An 18,979-nucleotide genomic window follows, 5' to 3' on the forward strand; every position below is an offset into this window, starting at 1 on the left:
GGTGGATTCCCGGTACTGTATCCCAGTCGGATGTACTACAGGTTGCGGTATAAGACGCACCACGGCAGTCTAAATAACGCAACCAAGTAGCCCACTTTGTCAAATGAGTAAACCGGCTTATACTCAGATACCGACTACAGACACCCACAGTGGATTCTTTACACATCTGTATAAGGATCCCGATTCGAATAGTGGTGCACAACTATATCAAAGACGGTATCAGTGGAGGCCAATATCTTGGAACCCGTTCGACCTAGGCGATCAAAATGAAAAGCCACGAGATGAGGAAGAGCATGTATGTTGGCATGTGATAATCGCAAGACCCCCACCTTATCAGATTTATTTCTCTCTTTTTAGAATCTCTTGGAAAGCACGACAAGCCTGGGTCCGCAAGATGATCCAGCAATCTCGGGGATTGTGACCTTTCAGGCAGAGCCAAAACCGTTACTCAATCCCGGTCCGAGTTGGGTAAACCTAGTGAGTATACCAGAGTATACATAGGTGATATGAGTCGTTAAAAAACTCATGCATAAAAAATCATAGTTTTACGACCTCGCTTGGACCGCAACTTTCTCCAGTCTTACTCAGTAAGTGTTGCCACGTCAGATCGCGCGAGTCAGAAACGGTTCTTGAACATGATCTCAATCAGAAATGGCCAATTTGATTCCACTTGGGTGCGTAGTCGGCTTTGTCTTTTACCACACCAATTTCGACAAGTTCAAACAAAATTGAGTATCGAATTTTTTCCAGGATGCCGCATCCTATGCTGTTCTTTTCGTTATTGTTTGGTGGCTGTGGGCGTCCCAGGTATGTCTATTCCCGATCTACTATCAAGCGATTTTGGCCAAGCTTCACAGGTTCTATATGACATGAATTTCTATACGAATGATTGGTGGGTTTGGCAACTTTATTACAAGACTTTAATATAATGGTGTCCGGTACCACCATCAGGTTCCACTTTGCCGCTATGTTTCTACAACTGGGTGTATTCGGGTTATTATCAGCAGCCACTCGCGGTAGGTCAAACTGATAAAAGTATTGGGATAGACTAATAGCCACCTTCTCAAGGATTCGATGTTACTGTTTACATTTCACATTCACCGGGGATGTCTGGCGAGCTTGACCCCAAGCCAATGGAGGACATAACAGACCCCAGCCGGTACAATAGTGAAATGACAGCAAGAGTATCGCTTCGGATCATTGTTTTTTCGATAGCCATTAGCAGGTAAGGAAGGCATTTTCTTACGGATAACCAGTAATTAACGGATATGTATCCTGTAGATTAATTCTTTTGATCCAGTACCTTCGAGGTTTGTCACATGTACAATGCATACAGCCACTTCTGACCTAGATTTCTAGTTTTCGCTTATGCTTATTTCACGGTTCGTAGCCGTCGAGGTCGCATTTATCACATTCCCAGAAGACTTCGCATCCTGCTTTCAGGTCTTACGATATCAACCGCTCTATTCTTTATAGGGTGGGGGATTACTAGGACCGAGTTTGGTACAACTACCTCGGGCGCAAGGTTCAAATACGCGTTTTGGGGCTCGGGATTGATCGTGGAAGTTCTCTCTTATATTCGAATGCCAAAGGTACTTCGAAGATGGATAATTGCGTTAATCAAAAAATGGTCTACCAAGAACGATAATGACAAAGGAGTCGATAAGCCCTTGAGTTTTACTGTCCTCCCACCATCGAACTCGATTATCAAACAACCCTCTCCCTCGACGACTGCGCTGCCGATTCCCCTGTCAAATGTCACCCTCCGTGATAGATTGGAGGCTATTACAACAATAATCCTCGGGGAGGTAGGTCAAATAACTCTGTGGAATTAGCTTTTTTTTATGATTGAGATTAATGGTTTCACATAGGGAATTAATGGTATCGCTGGAACACTTTATTCAATCATATCGGCACCAGGTTTGGAGGGTCCCATTGTAGTCAACATCATATCTACCGGTTTTATTGTCTATTTTCTAGCATACTTATACTTCGAGGGACCTACTAGTGGTCACGCAGATCCCCGAGATAGAACTCGGAGAAAGATGTACTGGCTGTTACTACATCTTCCTTTCCTTCTCTGCATTGTCCTTCTACTTCAAGGTATAATCAGCCACTTGTTTGAACTTTTCCTTATACTCCGAGCTCACCCATTCATCTATAGGAGTCAAAAATCAATTCTTGCTCACTGTGGGTTCCCTTGATATCTAATGGCCAACAGTCAACTGATGATTACCAGAGTTTCTTGTCTACCGCTCGGAGGATAGCGAGCGATTTGAAGAACATGGACGAAGAACTACTGGAGATATGGACCCAGCCGGAAATTAGGTCGAACAAAAAAATAGCTGGTCGGTTGGTAGAGTACGGTATATCTTGGTCACAAGAGTACGATGCGCTGGTCCAGAATATGACAAGTAGAGGAGCACTTTGGACCAATAGTTCAATGTCATTGACCAATGGACAAAGAGAGGAGTTATACATTTGGCGTTGGCGACTCTCGCTGAGGTCGTTGATGAGAATTCATGGAGTAAGTTATCAAGGTCTATAGTTGAGATTGCAAACCCACTCTGAAACCTAAGATATTCATGGGTCATGATGCCACACCTGCGCAGACTCAATCTCGTATTGCAGATTATTACCACAATGTGACCGCACCCAAGCATGTACGTGCTTTTATCCCCAGATCACCAATAGTACTTAACCGTACCTCATCCAAAGGACCATTACACTTCCCCGGACTCCTTCGCAGATATGCACTACTACCAAGTTAGCAATGCTTGTTTTTCTCTCACGCCAGTGTTTATTTAAGCGGTATATACCGACTATATTTTTCAGATCCTCGGAGAAGTCCTGGCGAGCAGCCTCCAAAGTGCCCGCTACATCATGGTCTTTGTTGGCTGCATTTTTATCCTTCTTGGAGCGCTAGAATTTGCTCGTTCAATGCCACGTGGTATGTTTATTCTATTCACGTCAAGCCGAACCTTGTTTAACCCCCTTTAGATCGTTTCCAGTGTGGCGCCGTCATCAGTAGATTGTTGATGGGGTGGGCTTTCTTGTTCCTTCTTTTGCTGAACGTTGGTAAATATCAATCATTATGGGTAAACAAAGGAGACGAATATGAACAAGCGGGGGTATTTTTATGGGTATCCTCGTACGTATAAAGCCGGGCTCGCCAAACTGCAGCAGCTTAGCACAGTTTTTAGGTATTGGGTTCTTCCCACTATCGCTTTGGCCTTTGCCATCGAGTCTCTGATTGAAACGGTAAATCTAATATAAAGCCTATTAACTTATCCTGACAAGTAAACTAGGTCCTTGTATGGTTGTCTGCACTAGTAAGAGAGCGCAACAAAATACCTTCTCGTCCATCTATTGCCCGAATGGCGTGGCGTTCGTTAAGACGTGCAGTTGTAAATCCATTCAGGCTGTTCCACGATCTCACTTAGTCCGCGTTGATTGTAATCACATTGTATCGTTATATGAATCGTTTTCACTGTCCAATATGGGTTCTCGGCTCTCAGCACTTGACACTAACATTGGCACCCAACGAACATTGTATTCACATGTCCATACACCCCTGTCTTATGAGTCGCACTTCCCATAGCCTGCCCCCCCCCCAGTTCGAATGGCCCTAGAACAGCCGGTAAAGTCTAGGCATAAGGGCTTGTTGAACATGACGCTTAGTCGTTCTTTCCCGCGACTTTGCGTCGGCAGTAACCCACACAATTGTTCAGCGCTTTAAACTACCGAAGTTGTTTTTCCGTCTGTCGTCTCACATTCCGTTACCCGCATGTACTCGTGAGTTTCATCCTCGAGGTTCCCCCACGTACGTAGTATGTAAACAATTGATACAAACCGCTTAAACCGCAGCGAATTTTTATCTTGTTCATTTACTAGTCGGCTATCGTATTTGGAGCTCAGTATCGCTTCACATTTACTGCATTATATATACATTTAAACCGTTCGAATTTATCCGGTTTAACAAGGCTGAATCCCAATTACTCTGTCGGTACTAGAAGGAAATTGTATTGTATAGCGAATGGGGCCTATTCACATAGCTCAGTATAGGTTGTGTGACCCCTGTGGGTACCTCGACAAAGCTACACTTGGGTGTGGGCCTTCTTATAAAAAGGCTTATTCGCTAGTATTCTTAGGTTTCGGAGGATAAGTTGCCGAGAGCGGCCATATACAACCGCTTATCGATGTGACGTCTTGTTGAGCGCCGGCTGGATGATAAGACCGGCCAGGAGTATTCCGGTCCATAAATAGACTCAGAACAACATGATGCCAAGTTCGGAGTAGTATATACTCGACGACGTATACCCAGATAATATATTCAAATATCAGTGATAATGTGGCCAGTGCGTGTACGTCTGCCCCAGACGGTCGGGGCCCATAGAGGAATTCAGCGGTTTGTCTAGTTGGCTCACCACCAGTTGGTAGATACAAGAATGGAAACTCTTGGCAGGGACACACTTGTCTCAATTAGCGCCTGTGGGCACTGTCGCCGGTATCTTGCGGATCTAAGTCTCCATATATGGCTCCCAGGAGCCATACGACCACACCTATTCATTCGTAAGATGCATTCCAGCCCCGGCAATGTAGCTCTCCGACTCGGTATTCTGCCTCGAACGAATGGAGAGAATCCCCTGATTCTTTAGAGGAAGTCGAGATGGCGCTTGACTTTGCCGTGGGTTAGACTCGTTGCGTTTAGTGATATAAAACGGGATGCAGCTGAGATATGGCCACTCAAATGATTCCTTCTTTTCCGTCAATGGACAAACATCCCAAACCTCAGGAGAATGATTCCAGCTTTATTGAATGTCTTTACAAAGATCCTGATTCTAACAGTAGCGAACAGCGATACAGGGGACCACATCAGTGGCGACCAATCTCATGGAACCCATTTGCTGTACACGACATAGATGGGCCGATAAAGGAAGACGAGGAATATGTAAGCTGAGCCGCATATAAGATATAATGCTACGATTGATTGAAGTCTATGTATAGGAGAAATTACTTGGAGAATCGTTAGCAAGTCCTCAAGAAGAATTGTTGAAATACGAAGTTTTACCGGCATCGCCCAAAATAGAATCGAACCAACTTCGGAACCCGGGCCCAACTTGGGTCAACTTGGTAGGCCTAGCTCTGATAATCTAATGAAATTATTCAATGAATCACTCTTTGTTCAAGTTTTATGACCTTGCTTGGACCGCAACTTTCTCTAGCCTTACTCAGTAGGTCAAATTTCCAGAGTCTATTTGAAGTAGACTGAGATTAGATAAACTAGAAATGGCGAATTCGACACAATATGGGTACGTAACTAGGCTTCTGTTGGATTGTAGACAAGGATCGATATTGAATTCATGTTAAAATTTCAGGACACGGTGTCTTACACCGTCTTTTTCGTAGTAGTTTGGTGGTTATGGGCATCTCAGGTTTTTATTCTCTTGACCTTGTCAGCTTATAGAAGCTAAAATACGGGCTTACAGGTCTTGTATAGCATTAACTTTTACACGGATGATTGGTAATTACTTCGACACTCCGATTGTATATTTTTTAAACAAACCTCCAATCAGGTTCCATCTCCTCTTCATTTTCCTACAAATGGGTGTGTTCGGCTTGCTCGCAGCAACTACTCGCGGTAAGTCACGCAACTTGTCTACAAGAATACCATAAACCAACGACGATTGAGCTCTAGGGTACGATGTCACAACCTATATCCTACGTTCACCTGGATTGGACCCTAATGTTCTCGAAAGCAAGAACTTGGAGGACATAGATGACCCAAGCAGGTATCAGGCAGAAGAAACAGCAAGAACATCGATCGAGGTCATTGCATTTTCAATCGCTGTCAGTCGGTCAGTCAGTTGTAGAAGTATCATTGTGGATTTTTGAGTAACGCCAGTTCTCAGTGTAATCCTCCTAATCCACCATCTTAGAGGTAACTGTCACAAAGGTTATAGAAATATTCCTTCAGACTGATCCGAGTACTTAGTACTCGCATATGCCCACATCACGGTTCGAGACCACCAAAGAAGAGGTTACTATTATCACATCCCTCGAAAGCTTCACATCATTCCGATAGGCCTTGCTGTCTCCACTACACTGTTTGTTACTGCATGGGGTATTGTTAGGTCTAACTTCGGGGTAACTGTATTGGGTGCCAAGCTCAAATACGTACTTTGGGGTTCTGGGCTGATCGTAGAAGTGTTCTCGCACGTTCGAATGTCGCGCATAAACTGGCGCCCCCGCGATTTGGCCATGGTAGCAATTGGTTCGGGAGCAAAAAATCACATAATGATGAGTTGAAAGCATTGGGAAACATGGAAACCACACAATCTCGGTCTATTTCTGTGCCTTCCCCACCACCGGAGCTACCAGTTCCTGAATCAGACGTCACGCTAAGCTCGAGGCTCGAAGCCATCACTACTATTATTCTAGGCGAGGTGAGTCTAACGATACTAAAACACTAACTCTTTCTCGATATGATTATATCTAACCACGACTTGTATACGTGCATATGTAGGGTATCAATAGTATTGCTGGAACGCTCTATTCAATAATAGCAGCACCGGGGTTGGAGAACCCGATAGTTACCAACATTTTCTGCTCTGGATTTATTGTTTACTTCCTGGCATACTTATATTTTGAGGGTCCGAGTAGTGGCCACACGGATATCAAAGATAAAGCTCGGCGAAAGGTGTACTGGTTGTTATTACACCTTCCGTTCCTTCTCTGCATTGTGCTTTTACTTCAAGGTGAGTTGACATGTATCTTTAGCTCTTCATTGCCTCCAATCTCGCGTTCACTTTGTCTTTCACAGGAGTAAAAAACCAATTCTTGTTAACTGTGAGTTGTCTCAGTAGTTGTAGCTCTGACTGACATCAGCTGATACGTAACAGAGCTTCTTGTCTACTTCCCGCAAGATAGCAAGGGATCTGGAAAATGTAGATGAGCGCGTGCTGGAAACTTGGTCCCCCTATCTTGGATCAGACCACCAGCTAGCTCGGGATTTGGTAAAATATAACATATCTTGGTCAGACGAACACAAAGCTCTGGTCAAGCTCATATCAAAGCACTCGCCTCAAGGAAACATTTCGGCTCCGCTAAATAATGAGCAAAAGGAGGAACTTTATATATGGCATTGGCGCCTCTCCCTCAAAACACTGGTGCGAATTCATGGAGTGAGCCATTCAGGTTACAATTGAGGGTCTCGATCTTTATCGATATGCTCAATATCAAGATATTCATGGGCAATAACAAGATGTCCAACGACCTTCAAGATCGCATTAATGACTACTACGATAATACAGCTGCTCCAAGAAACGTAGGTATAGAAGGTTACCGGTGTCAAAACACTCTATTTAAATCGCATTTCTCTAAAGGACCATTACGCATCCTCTGATGCACTTGCAGATATGAACTACTACCAGGTGATCGAGATTCAAACCTTTGAAAAACTCTTTGGACTTAGCTTATAAAAACTTATTTGTTTTAAGATCCTCGAAAAAGTCTTAGAGCATAGCGTCAGCAGCGCTCGCTACATAATGGTTCTCGCCGCATCCATTTTCATACTTCTTGGTGCTCTGGAACTCGCTCATTCCAAGCCACGTGGTAGGCGCATTTCACTTCAATTCGAATTCGCTCACAAAATCTCTCAGACCGTTTCCAGTGTGGCGCTATTATCAGCCGATTTTTGATGGGATCGATATTCTTGTCACTCCTTCTACTCAACGTGGGCCAGCATCAATCTTTATGGGTGAATAAGGGAAAGGAAAATGAACAGGCGGGCGTATTTTATGGATATCCTCGTATGTATAAACTCTGCTCAATTGTAGAGCCGATCACTGAGCCTATCACTCAGTTACTGGGTTCTTCCCACTATTGCCTTGGCGTTCGGAATCGAATTCTTGGTTGAAACGGCAAGTGCTGGTCACTATATCTCGCATACTAGTCTGACATGCATAACAGATTCTTGTTTGGCTAGCGGCCCTGGTAAGAGAGCGCCGTATGGGTAATTATAATGCGCCAGTACCACTAGCCCGAATGGCATGGCGGTCACTGAGGCGCGCGGCTGTGAATCCATTCAGGTTTTTTCATGGCAGCGGATAGCTGGTGCCGATTTCTCTATCTTCTTTCTATTTTCGTTCACTGAGCTCATGTTTTATACACAGCCCAAAAGCAATAAGCATACTACTGTACTTCTAAAGATTTAAGACTCATTCCCCACTACCAACCATATGCGTTTCATGCCTATTTGATTACATGCAGGGGCATTGGCCACGAGCTCAATACTAGTTCGTTGATGAAATCGAACCTCCTCTGAGCACAAAGTGGACGTTTTGCGACGAAGCCGGCGGAGACGCAAAACAGCGACTTGGCAGCATGTAGCGGGTCACGTGACTAGCGCTTCATGGCGTCTGATCTCCACCGTCTGACCTCGTACACACTGAGTGCCGTGGCACGCCTTTGCGTGTCTTTTTTTTTATCCCACCCGCAACCCCATAAGGCCACGAGACCTGGTTTGAGCTTCCCATACACGAGCCAAGCTCGTGGTCGGGTGCCCGGTCCACTCTCGCTGCTTCGCAGCCGAGGGGTTCCCTCAAGCTTGATCGGTCTGGGTCTCGTGGAGGATGTAGATGAGAGGGTACAGGATAATTGCGTACCTTACGGAGCATGAAATCTAGGTAGCTTATAATTATCGGAAGATACAACCATAACTGGTAACTTTAGTCTCAACTTCCATTCTGCCGATCATCGATTCACCTCGCTCATCGACAAACCTTCTAGAGCTATAATGAATACTCACTATGACCACAACGGTTTAGGAACTAGGCTATTCTCACTTACTTCTAGAAGTTCCACCTTAACCCCTATCTCGCGCTCAACCGATTTTCAGTTGCAGATTTGGTCCAGACAAGGGGTGTATGGGGTCTTCAGCACACCAGCCAGTTCTTTGACCGAGGCGAAACTACCTCTCCGAAGCTTCGATACATAAATTCTCAATAAACCAGGGTAAATCCTACACGTGTTCCGAGCATACACGCAGCCTGGCGTCTATCCAGGGAGAACGTCGAGCGCTCATCCTTTTTCTCAAAGCCTTGGCTTCGATGTCGAGGTTTGGTTAGCTCGAGAACCCTAAATCTGGGTACTAGTTCCAGTCGCCGATCATGGATTATGGTAGAGTCGTGTCTATCGAAGGCAATGGGTGTCGATCAAGAATACTATTATTTGTGGATTGTGGTATGACTGATCGCGATCTCTGGTAAATTTTATCAGCGCTAATCCATAATGGTAAGAAAAATAGGGATAAGTAGGGGGTACCTTGTGCGCATCTCCAACTACATTTCGATCAGCACCCAAAGGCTAAGGAAGCCTGTCACTGGGACCTCGTGTTCGAAGCCGATCGCATAAATGCAGGACCTCTAAACTCCCCTGGCCTCCCACGGCCTCGACTTGGCACCAAGATTCTTTGAGAGTCAGAGCCAGGCCTCGGTGATGTCCCGGACGAAGACACATTGAGTGAATGCCCCCTTCCCATATCTACTTTTCACATCCCGAGCTCTTGCCGCAACTGCCAAGTGGAGCTTCTCTTGCTGGCCGACCTTTGGGCACTCCACTCCCATCAAACGGGGGCCGAGGCATTCAGGTGAACGCGTGTAAAGGTAGGCTAAATCGGAGATTAGAATAATGATTTTACATGTGCAATATTGGCTGCCAACTATCAATACTCATCAATCGCGCAAAAGATCAGCTATAGTTTCAGTTGCTGGACAAATCATATTAACCCAAACCATAAAGTGTATCTAGCTAATACAATCAAAAGATGATCTTCAAGTCGTGGACAATTGTACTGTATCATTTCAGTGCTGTGAAGAATTAATTGTTCTGGACTTCGGCTCTGCTATATGCAACAACGACTTGAGCCGGCCGTACGCCACGTCTCCATACACGTTCTTGGGCGTTGCCGTATGCGGCCTGAACCCGAGCGCGTAGACGTTCCCGAGCTTCATAATCCAAACGCAAGCGACCCCGAATCGCCTGAAAGCGTGTACGGAAGGCCGAAGTAGAGACAAACACGATTGGAACATCCGTCTTTGTACCATTTACCTTGACTCGCCGACGCAAAATTCTACGAACACACCCAGCAAACCACATACAATGCATCGGAAGTGCGGCAAGGAAGAAAAGTGTTGGAAGAGGCGAGTTGAGAGACTTGGGGATTGTGATGTTCTGTACATCGGCCAGTGTCTGATTCGTTTCCGAGATTGTCGGAAAGTCGACTTCGGAACGCCTTGACATGCCATCTGCCTTGCGGAGATAGACGCCAGCGTACGCCACGATCAGAGCAACGTGGAGTAAAATACGCGTGCTGAAAAACACGCCTGCGAATAGGTAGTCGCTTCGGAAACGCTTATTGAGTGAACCCAGGGCTAGAATCAATGTTGGGATCTTTGAAGAGTCTTTAGCTGGCGCCTATAGTACGAAGAGCGAAAAAGCGCACCTCCATGATGAGTGCCAAACAAAAGACATTCGACCAGCCGACAGAGATGATGTACTGGATAAGTAGGAAGTACAGTATATGATGAATCCAGCCAGTCGCCAATGTAATATGCTCGCGATAAAATACCGATCCGACCAGGAGATCACTGCTATGAATTAGGTATAGGACAAGGTTATCGACAACGTGTAACGCACGATACAAGATATCCTTGAAAGATTGCCACCACTGTATTAGACCAAAAGGTAGCAGGTCGAAGTGCGTGAACGTGACCACCGGATGCAAGAAAATCGCAAAAATAAGGGATTGCGGCCAGTGACGTGAAACCGCTGCTCAGTCCAGTAAGAATCCAGGAACGCTGTTTACTTGTTTTGAAGAACGGCGCGAAACACAAATATAGGGCTACAAAACATAAGAAAGAAGGAAATACAACTCCATTATTCTCGAACATTTGGACAGGCTAGACAACAGTGCTAGCAAAGGAGGTGGGAGCAATGAGGGTAGTGGGAGGACACACAACAGGAACAGAGCTGTAAAGACTCAGGCTCAGCGCCACGCCGCCTCAGGAGCCAGCGGGGCTCACAGGGGCTGATAAGGAGCCTCCCAATAGGAGCACAGGGCGGCCTGAATTACCCACGTGTGCCGCCGAGCACGTGCGACATGCAAGCAGTTAGACCAGCTCATCGGACCCATTTGGGGCTTCACAAACCGAGCACTTGACAAAAGAAGAAATCCTAGTCGTGTTGCTGCCAGTGTTCTCCAGTCATCGCAAGCACGTTGGAGATGGAAGCAGACCGTAGCAAAACAGATCCGAAACGCCGGAGGCACGTGATCCGGCGGTTTCTCCTCTCTTGGTTGAGCCGGAAGCAGGATATCGGCAAATCCCCGTTTCCGGCAAAGAGAATCAGCCATTCCATACCTGTGGTATAATGCGGCAGTTGCTTCTCGATCACACACCTTCCTCGATCATACCAAACTCGCCAGATAACGGTGTCAGGGGACCAATATGTTGGGGGCGAATGAGCGATGGAATCCAGCCCGTTCCAAGTAATCGAGACTCGTGTGACAACGGAAATAGTTTACACCTATCCTTAACGGGCACACTTACGAACACGCGAGCGCGCACAATGTGTGTTATAAAACTAGGCCATACCAGCGAACCGTACTTCTTCAGGCCATCCATCTCGCACTACGACTGACTCTCGCTTAGGATCTTCTCATGGATAGACCGAATGTATCCTCAAATATCGATGAAAACCAGGGAAATACGTAGGCCGATCCTGTATCATAATAAGACTCCTTCATAACCTCGCACAACTAGCGCTTCTCCAGTATCTACACCGAGGATGAACTCCAATGGGGAGCAAAGTATCAATAAACCAGCAGGACGTAAGAGTCGATGGCGGAGTTTTTCGCGTGACCCTTTTAGTCCCCCTTCATCTGAAGATTTATCAAACGAGCCACAAAATCTGGTCTATCAAAAGCCAGAAGGTTCGGAGGGTGCACCAGGGTTGAACTAAAGCATCCTGGATCCAAGTGGATACATTTGGTACGCACCGTGGTGCATGGGACTTGTTGCCATTGCTTGATTACTGCATATCTCTAGTTTTACGACCTTGCTTGGACTGCGTCGTTCGCCTCCTTGGCACAGTGAGTGTACCTCTCGTTAGTGGTTTGTGCTTTATGGAACTCAAGCGCGCCAGGAATGGGAAATTTATTAAACCTATGGTAACTGTTAAACCACCTCGATCTATATTTGACACTCAAAATAGAATATAACGGGTAGGAAATTGTATCATATTTCGTATTCTTCGCCGCGGTATTGTGGCTCTGGGCCTCTCAGGTATGGACGAGCCACATGGACGTAACTTCAAACCTGACTTTCTTAAAGAAATTATATAGCATCTCTTCTATACGAACGATTGGTGAGCGACAACATAACGATAGCCTTGTCTACGCTCACAATACGTATACCTACAGGTTTCATTTTATCTCGATATTCCTACAACTTTTCATCTTTGGAATGCTGGCAGCGACTACCAATGGTATGCACAAGGCTCAGCTCACGAACCTAAACTGAATTGGATTGTGACACTAGGATACGATGTCACAGCCTATATTTCCCACTCCCCAGGATTGGATGGGTTGGTATCCGAATCGGATCTATCACAGTTACCAGACAACCTTCAATTGGAAAATTTCAGTGCCGAAAGGACAGACTTGCTGTCGGCACGAACGATGGCGTTAGCTTTTGCTATAACTCGGTGAGCTGATTTCCTTTCAGAGAATCATGTAAGCTGAGCACAGTCCTCAAAGATTCTTGCACTTAGTGCAATACTTGCGCGGTTAGTATATTAATGATACACGTACCAGATATCACATTCACAGCCCATATAGCATGTGTCTACGCTCGCTGGGGAAAAGGAACAAAAGTCCAAAACCACGAGTCATGGGCTCAGTATGTTCACCGTATCATTCATCCCGAGATGTATGCCATCGTCATCGGGCTGATATTTTCCAATATGATTTTCTTCGCTGTGGTTGGGGTCGTCTTTTCTGAATTCGGTACCACCGTAGCCGGGGCATCCTTAAAGGTTGGGCTTTGGGTTGGTGGGTTCTTGTTGGAGATTATTTCGCATTTGTGGTATCCCGCTATGCAAAAGCTAAAGCGCCCACAACCCACAAAGAGAACAATTGGGCTTCCAAACCCCGAGAGCCTATCAGGATACTTCGACACAATTACGACAGTTATCCTAGGAGAGGTGAGCAATACCTTTTGATTCCATGCTGGTATCTGGACTAATACACGGGGTTACAGGGCATTAATGGGTTCGCTGGAACACTCGCTTCAATTCTTTCTATTCCCGGAGTAGGCAGAGCGATTGCTGTGAATGTTGTCAGCACGGCCTTTATTATATGGTTTATTGCCTACATATACTTCGAAGGCCCACATAGTGGCACCACTCCTAAGGGCGAAGGTATACGACGAATGATCTGGATGGTGATGTACCTCCCGCTTCTGGCTTCGATTTTCCTTTTGTTCGTAGGTGAGATCAAATTCAGTATGAATGCTCTACCCTACTCTGACTTCTAGTTTCTCTCCCAGGCATGAAAAACCAGTTTTTACTCACAGTGAGCATTCTGTTTTATCATCTGATAGGTTACATCTGTTAATGTCAAGTGAATATAGGCTTTTATATCCACAATCAAAGCATCAACCGCTGAACTTCGTGGTCTATTAAATCGAGCTCACTTCCCGAATAACATCACAAACTCTGCTCTCTGGGAAACTAATCCTACCATTAAAGAATTTATGTTTGCGCGTAAAATAATTTGGTCGGATGAGTACCAAAAGCTGATAGAAGCGCGCGGAAATTCGACGAATAGTCAGGAATGGACAGAAAATGTCCATGCATGGACATCACGGCTGTCCCTAACTATTGTTCTTAATGCATACAAGGAAAGTGACACTTATAAATGATCTGTCCAATGACGTAGAAGCTGAAGCCAATTTAGGCCTCGATGGGGAAGGACGGCGTTCCTGAGAATGTACAAACACTAGTGGACACCTACTACAACGTTAATTCGACTTTCTTGAATCAGGTATGGCATGTCTCGAGACGTCTGGCCTCATTTCGACATATGCATGGAATCCTTACAGGACTTGCGATTACAAAATCAAGACCCTCGATTATCCATGTACTCCAAGGTCGGTCCGCTTCATACATACAAAGTTTGCCAATCATATGACACGGATGATTGCAGATCTTAATCGAGCTGATGGATGGGAGCCTCCAGAGCGCACGCTATATTCTGATATTCGCCGCTGCGATTCTTATATCACTCGGTCTTCAAAGCTTGGCCCACTCTGAGATCAAGGCCAACGGTGAGAATTGAGTTTTGATGTAGCATACAAACCCCAACACTAACCCGTTGTGAAGACCCCTATCAAAGGGCTGTTATTACATGTCGCCTTATTATGGGGATCGTGCTTTCTCTACTTCTACTCCTCAACCTCGGAAAGTACGATGATTTTTTTGTTCCTTCCAACAAACTCTCTCAGAGGATAGGGGTATTCCAATGGCTAGAGGCGTGAGTGCCGTTGGCTCCAGCGAGCGGCACTTTGACTGACCCGTTTTCAACTCAGGTTCTGGGTGTTGCCCACGATCGCAATCGCCTATGGTATCCAGTTCCTAATTGAAGTGGTAAGAACTATATCACCGAACTGGTTGCGCTCAAACTGATGAATCATGTAGACATTGACCCGCTTCATGGACACAACAAAAGAAAACAAGCGGAAAAATTCAGACACTGAGGCTGCCAGGCCACCAAACCTAACTTCCCAGTCGTATTATTCTGAACCCGACAAAGATGCCGATTATTCTGGTCGGCAGGGTTAAAGAGAAGGGCTTAAATATCTTCTAATTAATGTAACATACTGCGGTTTCTATTATTTATTATTACGTTTTCTTCTTCCAAGAACCTAGGCAAAGCATTGAATCTACAGATGAGATCGATGCCATATACCTTCAAATTTCAGAGTAATTCGGAGGCTGATATGGAGTTGATTTTTATATAGCGCTTCAGTATTAGAGCCCGTATACTAAATCAGATTTTACAAATCATCCGAACCGACGACTAGACAATACGCCCCCTCTCCAAAGAACGGAGAGGCCTCATTGTCTTATCGCTAATATAGCTGAAACCTGAGGACACCACATTATCAATCGACCCACTTGCTATAAGTGCCCCTATGATAGCATGTAGACTGGGTCCTTCATACGCGCATAAGATGGTTATTTCTGTAATCATGTTTGCATGACGCATCCAATAGGAGTGGAGCAATAACTACATGGAAACCGCAGTACAAACAAAGGTAACACAACTAATAGAAAATGAAAGAAAACAAGCACAACAATAATCGTATAACTCGAGAATAAACACACAGGCCAACACTACTCCCTTTCTCCATCCATTACAATACACAATCTATCACAAACCAATTTTTATATACGTCCCTTTTCGACTTCCTCGCTCGTCTTGCCGGTGGAGTCAACACCTTCGTTGGCGGTCTTGTGACTACGGACGCTGTTGTTGTCGCCAAAGTTCTCGTCTCCGTCGTCGGGAAACGACGGTCTCCACGTGCGAGCTTGCGCATCCAGAGAGGGAGAAGGCCGTCATCGGGAATAGACCAGGGCTCGCGCTCATCTTCGTAGCCGGGGGGAGAAATACGGCGACCGCTGAGGCGGCGGATAGCCCATGGAAGAGTGTTGAGGAGGACGTATGTGACGATACCAGTGATGAGGCCGTATGCGATGCTGGAAGCAGTCGGCTTGTTAATGGGTATTCAAAACGTGGAAATGTCGGAAACTTACTTGTAAGTGAATGGGATAATGATGAGAGTCAAGAAAAGGAACGGCATCTCCAACATAATGCCAGTTAATGTCGACCACGTTCTTGATCATCAAGCTACCGACCAAGACCAAAGCACCCCTGTCGCGTAACCAGGAATACTGCGAAGATGGGGGCAAAGAAAAACGGCAATGAAGAAAACAGAAGCCGGTAACAATAGCCGTGATACCCGTCTTGCCTCCATCGGAGATACCGGTAGCGGACTCGATGAATGCGGTAACGGGAGTACCCATGAGCGCACCCATGCTGATGGAAAAGGCATCGACCATGTATGCGACAGTCGAGCCCTCAAAGTCGCGGGTACGGGGGTTCATGACACCGGAGAATTTAGCCATGGAATAGAGTGTGCTAAAACAGAACGAATTAGATATATGCGTTCCTCGACCTCGAATAATGAGTCCTACCCAGTGGTATCAAAAAGATCGACATAAAGGAATGTGATGAGGGCAATCCAGACTTGGCCCTTGCCATAGTTGTACTGTAGCACAATGCAATAGGTCAGGCTTGAATGAAAAGCTCAAATCTAGTAGACCCACATCAAGTGCATTTCCAATCTTTTCCAATTTGTGAAAGGCCACAACCTTCTTGAAAAAGTCAAAGTTCGAGTCTCCGACAGCGGTGTGGGGGAAGAGTGTGACAGGCGTAGTACGCGGCCAGGAGATGATAGACACGAGAAGGATACCTACGGTTCGATCAGTTTCGGCGATACGGGTAGATAACTCGCTTATCACTTACCAAGGATGATGGCGCCTCGTACGCGGTAGAGAAGGAGCAATGTAGTAAAGATGCCACCAACAAAAATACCGAGCCACATAGTCGGCGAGCGAAGCACGTGCGATAAGCAGTAATTTGGATGCTCGGGATCCCGATCTACATTACATCAGTGGTTAGTTTCAGTTCTAAAAACAGGCATAAATGAGGTAATCAATCGGAGGCAATTGTAGGAATCACGTGAATGTCGATCAGGGCTCAGGCACCAATCAGAAATTCAGGCAGCAGAGCCATGTGGAAGAAGTGATACGCGCAGACAGCAAACAAATGCTCGGAGAGGCGTCGTGAGGGCAGATGGGGCAAACGGGGATACGGATAAACGACTGCACGACCTGGTGGAAGAGAAATGAGGAGGAAGAGTGGCGAGACTTTGCCATCGTCTTCGAAGGTCCATTACAGGTCCATCGAGGATATTCGAAGGCAAGATGTCACGCGAGTAGAAGGGGGATGAAACAAGATCGAGCCCGGGAAAATGTGAAGCAGGACTAAATGCCGAAATTTCGAAAAAGAAATGATGCTCACATTCAGCTGTGCAACCGCCCAGACCAACAAGATTCGTGTAATCTCCGCCAACAACGCCAAGCCCGGCACTTCCCAGACCAATGAGCGCAATAAACAAGCCGATTCCAGCACCAGTTGCGAGAGTTAGAGAGCGGGGAATGATACGAGCGAGCCATTGCCTGGTCAAACGAGATGTCAGTTCCCACAAGGAAGGACGGATGAACTTAGCAAATACGTACCTGACGCCGAACAGAGAGAGAATGAAAAAGAGCCATCCCTCAAGGAATACCGCAGCAAGAGCTTCCTGATAAGTTACCTTACCGGAGCCGTTGAAGCCCACGACAGAGTAGGCAAAATAGGCGTTGAGACCCAGACCAGGAGCAAGCGCGACGGGGAGGTTGGCAAAGAACCCCATAAGAACGGAAGCAAGAGCTGCAACGGCTGCAGAAGTCTAATTATAATATTGTGAGCAGAAATCGAAATTATGGGAACTGAGAGCACGCACAGTGATCAAATCTCGACGAACGATTTCTTTGCATAGGGCATATGCCTCATTATTGAGGCAGATGGGGTCATCGGGAGTACTTTCGCAAACACAAGTTCCTCCAGAGTCGGACAGAATTGACGCATTGACCCTGGATAAAATGTTATGAGTACTGAAAGGACGTAAACAGGCTATCACTTACGCAATAATGTACGCCATGGCAAAGAACGTAGTGGTACCCGCTCGCAGCTCAGTCTAAGCGAAGGGTGTGAACTCAAGGATCCGCTAAGAAATCCAATATTACGACTCACAGTAAATAGACTACCCTCTCTCTGTTTGGGATGTCCAGATCCATCGAGTCTGAACCAGCGGCCAACGGCGCTCTCGGCCACCTTTACATTGAGTCCTTCGAACATACCGTCGAGGGGCACAAGAAATCCAAAGAAAATGAAGGGGGAAAGCTCAGGGCGTCGGCAAAAAATCGAGTGACACCCCACTATAAATGCAGATGGCTTCTGGTTATCGATTTAGCCGGCTCCGCACGAACCGAGCCAATCACAGACCGAGATAACAGATAGATTAGGAGCCCGGCGCTTGGAGTATGGGCCGGCTCAACCCGGGTGCGAAAGAGCCTATCAGCTCCAGATGAGGCTAGCAGCCTTGGTATGATAGATAGGGCCAAGGAACCATGTTATGTACCTCTGAAAACTGTGGGACGTCGATGCCATGGCACTGGAGGGTCGACAAGGGTGGTATTGAAATGATTACGCATGTTATTAGATTGACAAATTCACGCAATATTGGGTGTTGGAAGGTCCATGTCCCGGCCCGCCTACGCTCCCCAATGTCTCTGTCATGATTGGACGAATTTCGTATGTGGGATTGACCGAGCGAGGGAACCAGAAATGGTTGCCGACTTGGAACGGACTGTGGCGTCTGTGTCATCGAGAAACATGCAACGCTGATACGTCTCCATTCGGCGCCGCGGACTTTGGCCTCACTTTGCAGAAATCCCATCACACTTGGGAGCTGGCCAAAGAGCATAATGTCGCGATTACCGAGGCATGATCTCGATGTCTCCTCGATCAGGGGGAATTCTTATCAGCCTTTCGAGTGTCAGCGACATTTCGTCCGACCGCCCGAAACCTGGCGCTTACCAAGATACTAACGTCCCAAATATCGTTATAGTATTATCTCTCTGGTCCAGAGCTTAAGATAAAGCTCAGGGCTATTCTCCGTCCTCGAGTCGTACGCGTGGTTAATGGTTGGTAATCGCAGGCACTAATACGGTTATTACTTCTACGCCATTT

General features: G+C 46.2%; 4 protein-coding genes across 4 annotated transcripts; 2 read left to right on the top strand and 2 right to left on the bottom strand.

Moving 5' to 3' along the window:
• Nucleotides 1-103: 103 nt before the first annotated feature.
• Nucleotides 104-7,767, top strand: RhiXN_05600 (low temperature requirement protein LtrA; the record flags this gene model as incomplete). Its single annotated transcript, XM_043325416.1, has 35 exons — nucleotides 104-295; nucleotides 358-477; nucleotides 544-587; nucleotides 650-674; nucleotides 751-807; nucleotides 858-892; nucleotides 952-1,016; nucleotides 1,069-1,225; nucleotides 1,282-1,310; nucleotides 1,360-1,808; nucleotides 1,872-2,103; nucleotides 2,165-2,190; nucleotides 2,240-2,527; nucleotides 2,580-2,663; nucleotides 2,719-2,766; nucleotides 2,836-2,950; nucleotides 3,001-3,151; nucleotides 3,204-3,261; nucleotides 3,309-3,332; nucleotides 4,859-4,951; nucleotides 5,008-5,133; nucleotides 5,191-5,234; nucleotides 5,288-5,312; nucleotides 5,379-5,435; nucleotides 5,490-5,524; nucleotides 5,577-5,641; nucleotides 5,699-5,858; nucleotides 6,209-6,446; nucleotides 6,527-6,758; nucleotides 6,824-6,849; nucleotides 6,903-7,184; nucleotides 7,244-7,327; nucleotides 7,386-7,433; nucleotides 7,500-7,614; nucleotides 7,673-7,767. 35 exons carry the CDS (start codon nucleotides 104-106, stop codon nucleotides 7,765-7,767), a joined length of 3,924 nt encoding a protein of 1,307 aa, XP_043180848.1.
• Nucleotides 7,768-12,524: 4,757 nt separating this feature from the next.
• RhiXN_05601 (uncharacterized protein) lies at nucleotides 12,525-14,901 on the top strand (the record flags this gene model as incomplete). Its single annotated transcript, XM_043325417.1, has 13 exons — nucleotides 12,525-12,546; nucleotides 12,600-12,765; nucleotides 12,818-12,846; nucleotides 12,899-13,263; nucleotides 13,320-13,548; nucleotides 13,608-13,633; nucleotides 13,692-13,943; nucleotides 14,018-14,104; nucleotides 14,163-14,210; nucleotides 14,267-14,387; nucleotides 14,443-14,593; nucleotides 14,649-14,706; nucleotides 14,758-14,901. The coding sequence occupies 13 exons, from the start codon at nucleotides 12,525-12,527 to the stop codon at nucleotides 14,899-14,901; spliced, it is 1,698 nt and encodes a 565-aa protein (XP_043180849.1).
• A 606-nt stretch (nucleotides 14,902-15,507) lies between these two features.
• Nucleotides 15,508-16,727, bottom strand: RhiXN_05602 (xanthine/uracil permease; the record flags this gene model as incomplete). The annotated part of the gene is made up of 6 exons (XM_043325418.1): nucleotides 15,508-15,614; nucleotides 15,644-15,833; nucleotides 15,877-16,261; nucleotides 16,318-16,391; nucleotides 16,450-16,595; nucleotides 16,649-16,727. The coding sequence occupies 6 exons, from the start codon at nucleotides 16,725-16,727 to the stop codon at nucleotides 15,508-15,510; spliced, it is 981 nt and encodes a 326-aa protein (XP_043180850.1).
• Nucleotides 16,728-16,901: 174 nt separating this feature from the next.
• Nucleotides 16,902-18,085, bottom strand: RhiXN_05603 (xanthine/uracil permease; the record flags this gene model as incomplete). The annotated part of the gene is made up of 5 exons (XM_043325419.1): nucleotides 16,902-17,364; nucleotides 17,425-17,636; nucleotides 17,691-17,820; nucleotides 17,872-17,924; nucleotides 17,981-18,085. The coding sequence occupies 5 exons, from the start codon at nucleotides 18,083-18,085 to the stop codon at nucleotides 16,902-16,904; spliced, it is 963 nt and encodes a 320-aa protein (XP_043180851.1).
• Between the last annotated feature and the right edge of the window lie 894 nt (nucleotides 18,086-18,979).

This window comes from Rhizoctonia solani, chromosome 6 (genome assembly GCF_016906535.1).
Source record: "Rhizoctonia solani chromosome 6, complete sequence".
NCBI lineage: Eukaryota > Fungi > Basidiomycota > Agaricomycetes > Cantharellales > Ceratobasidiaceae > Rhizoctonia > Rhizoctonia solani.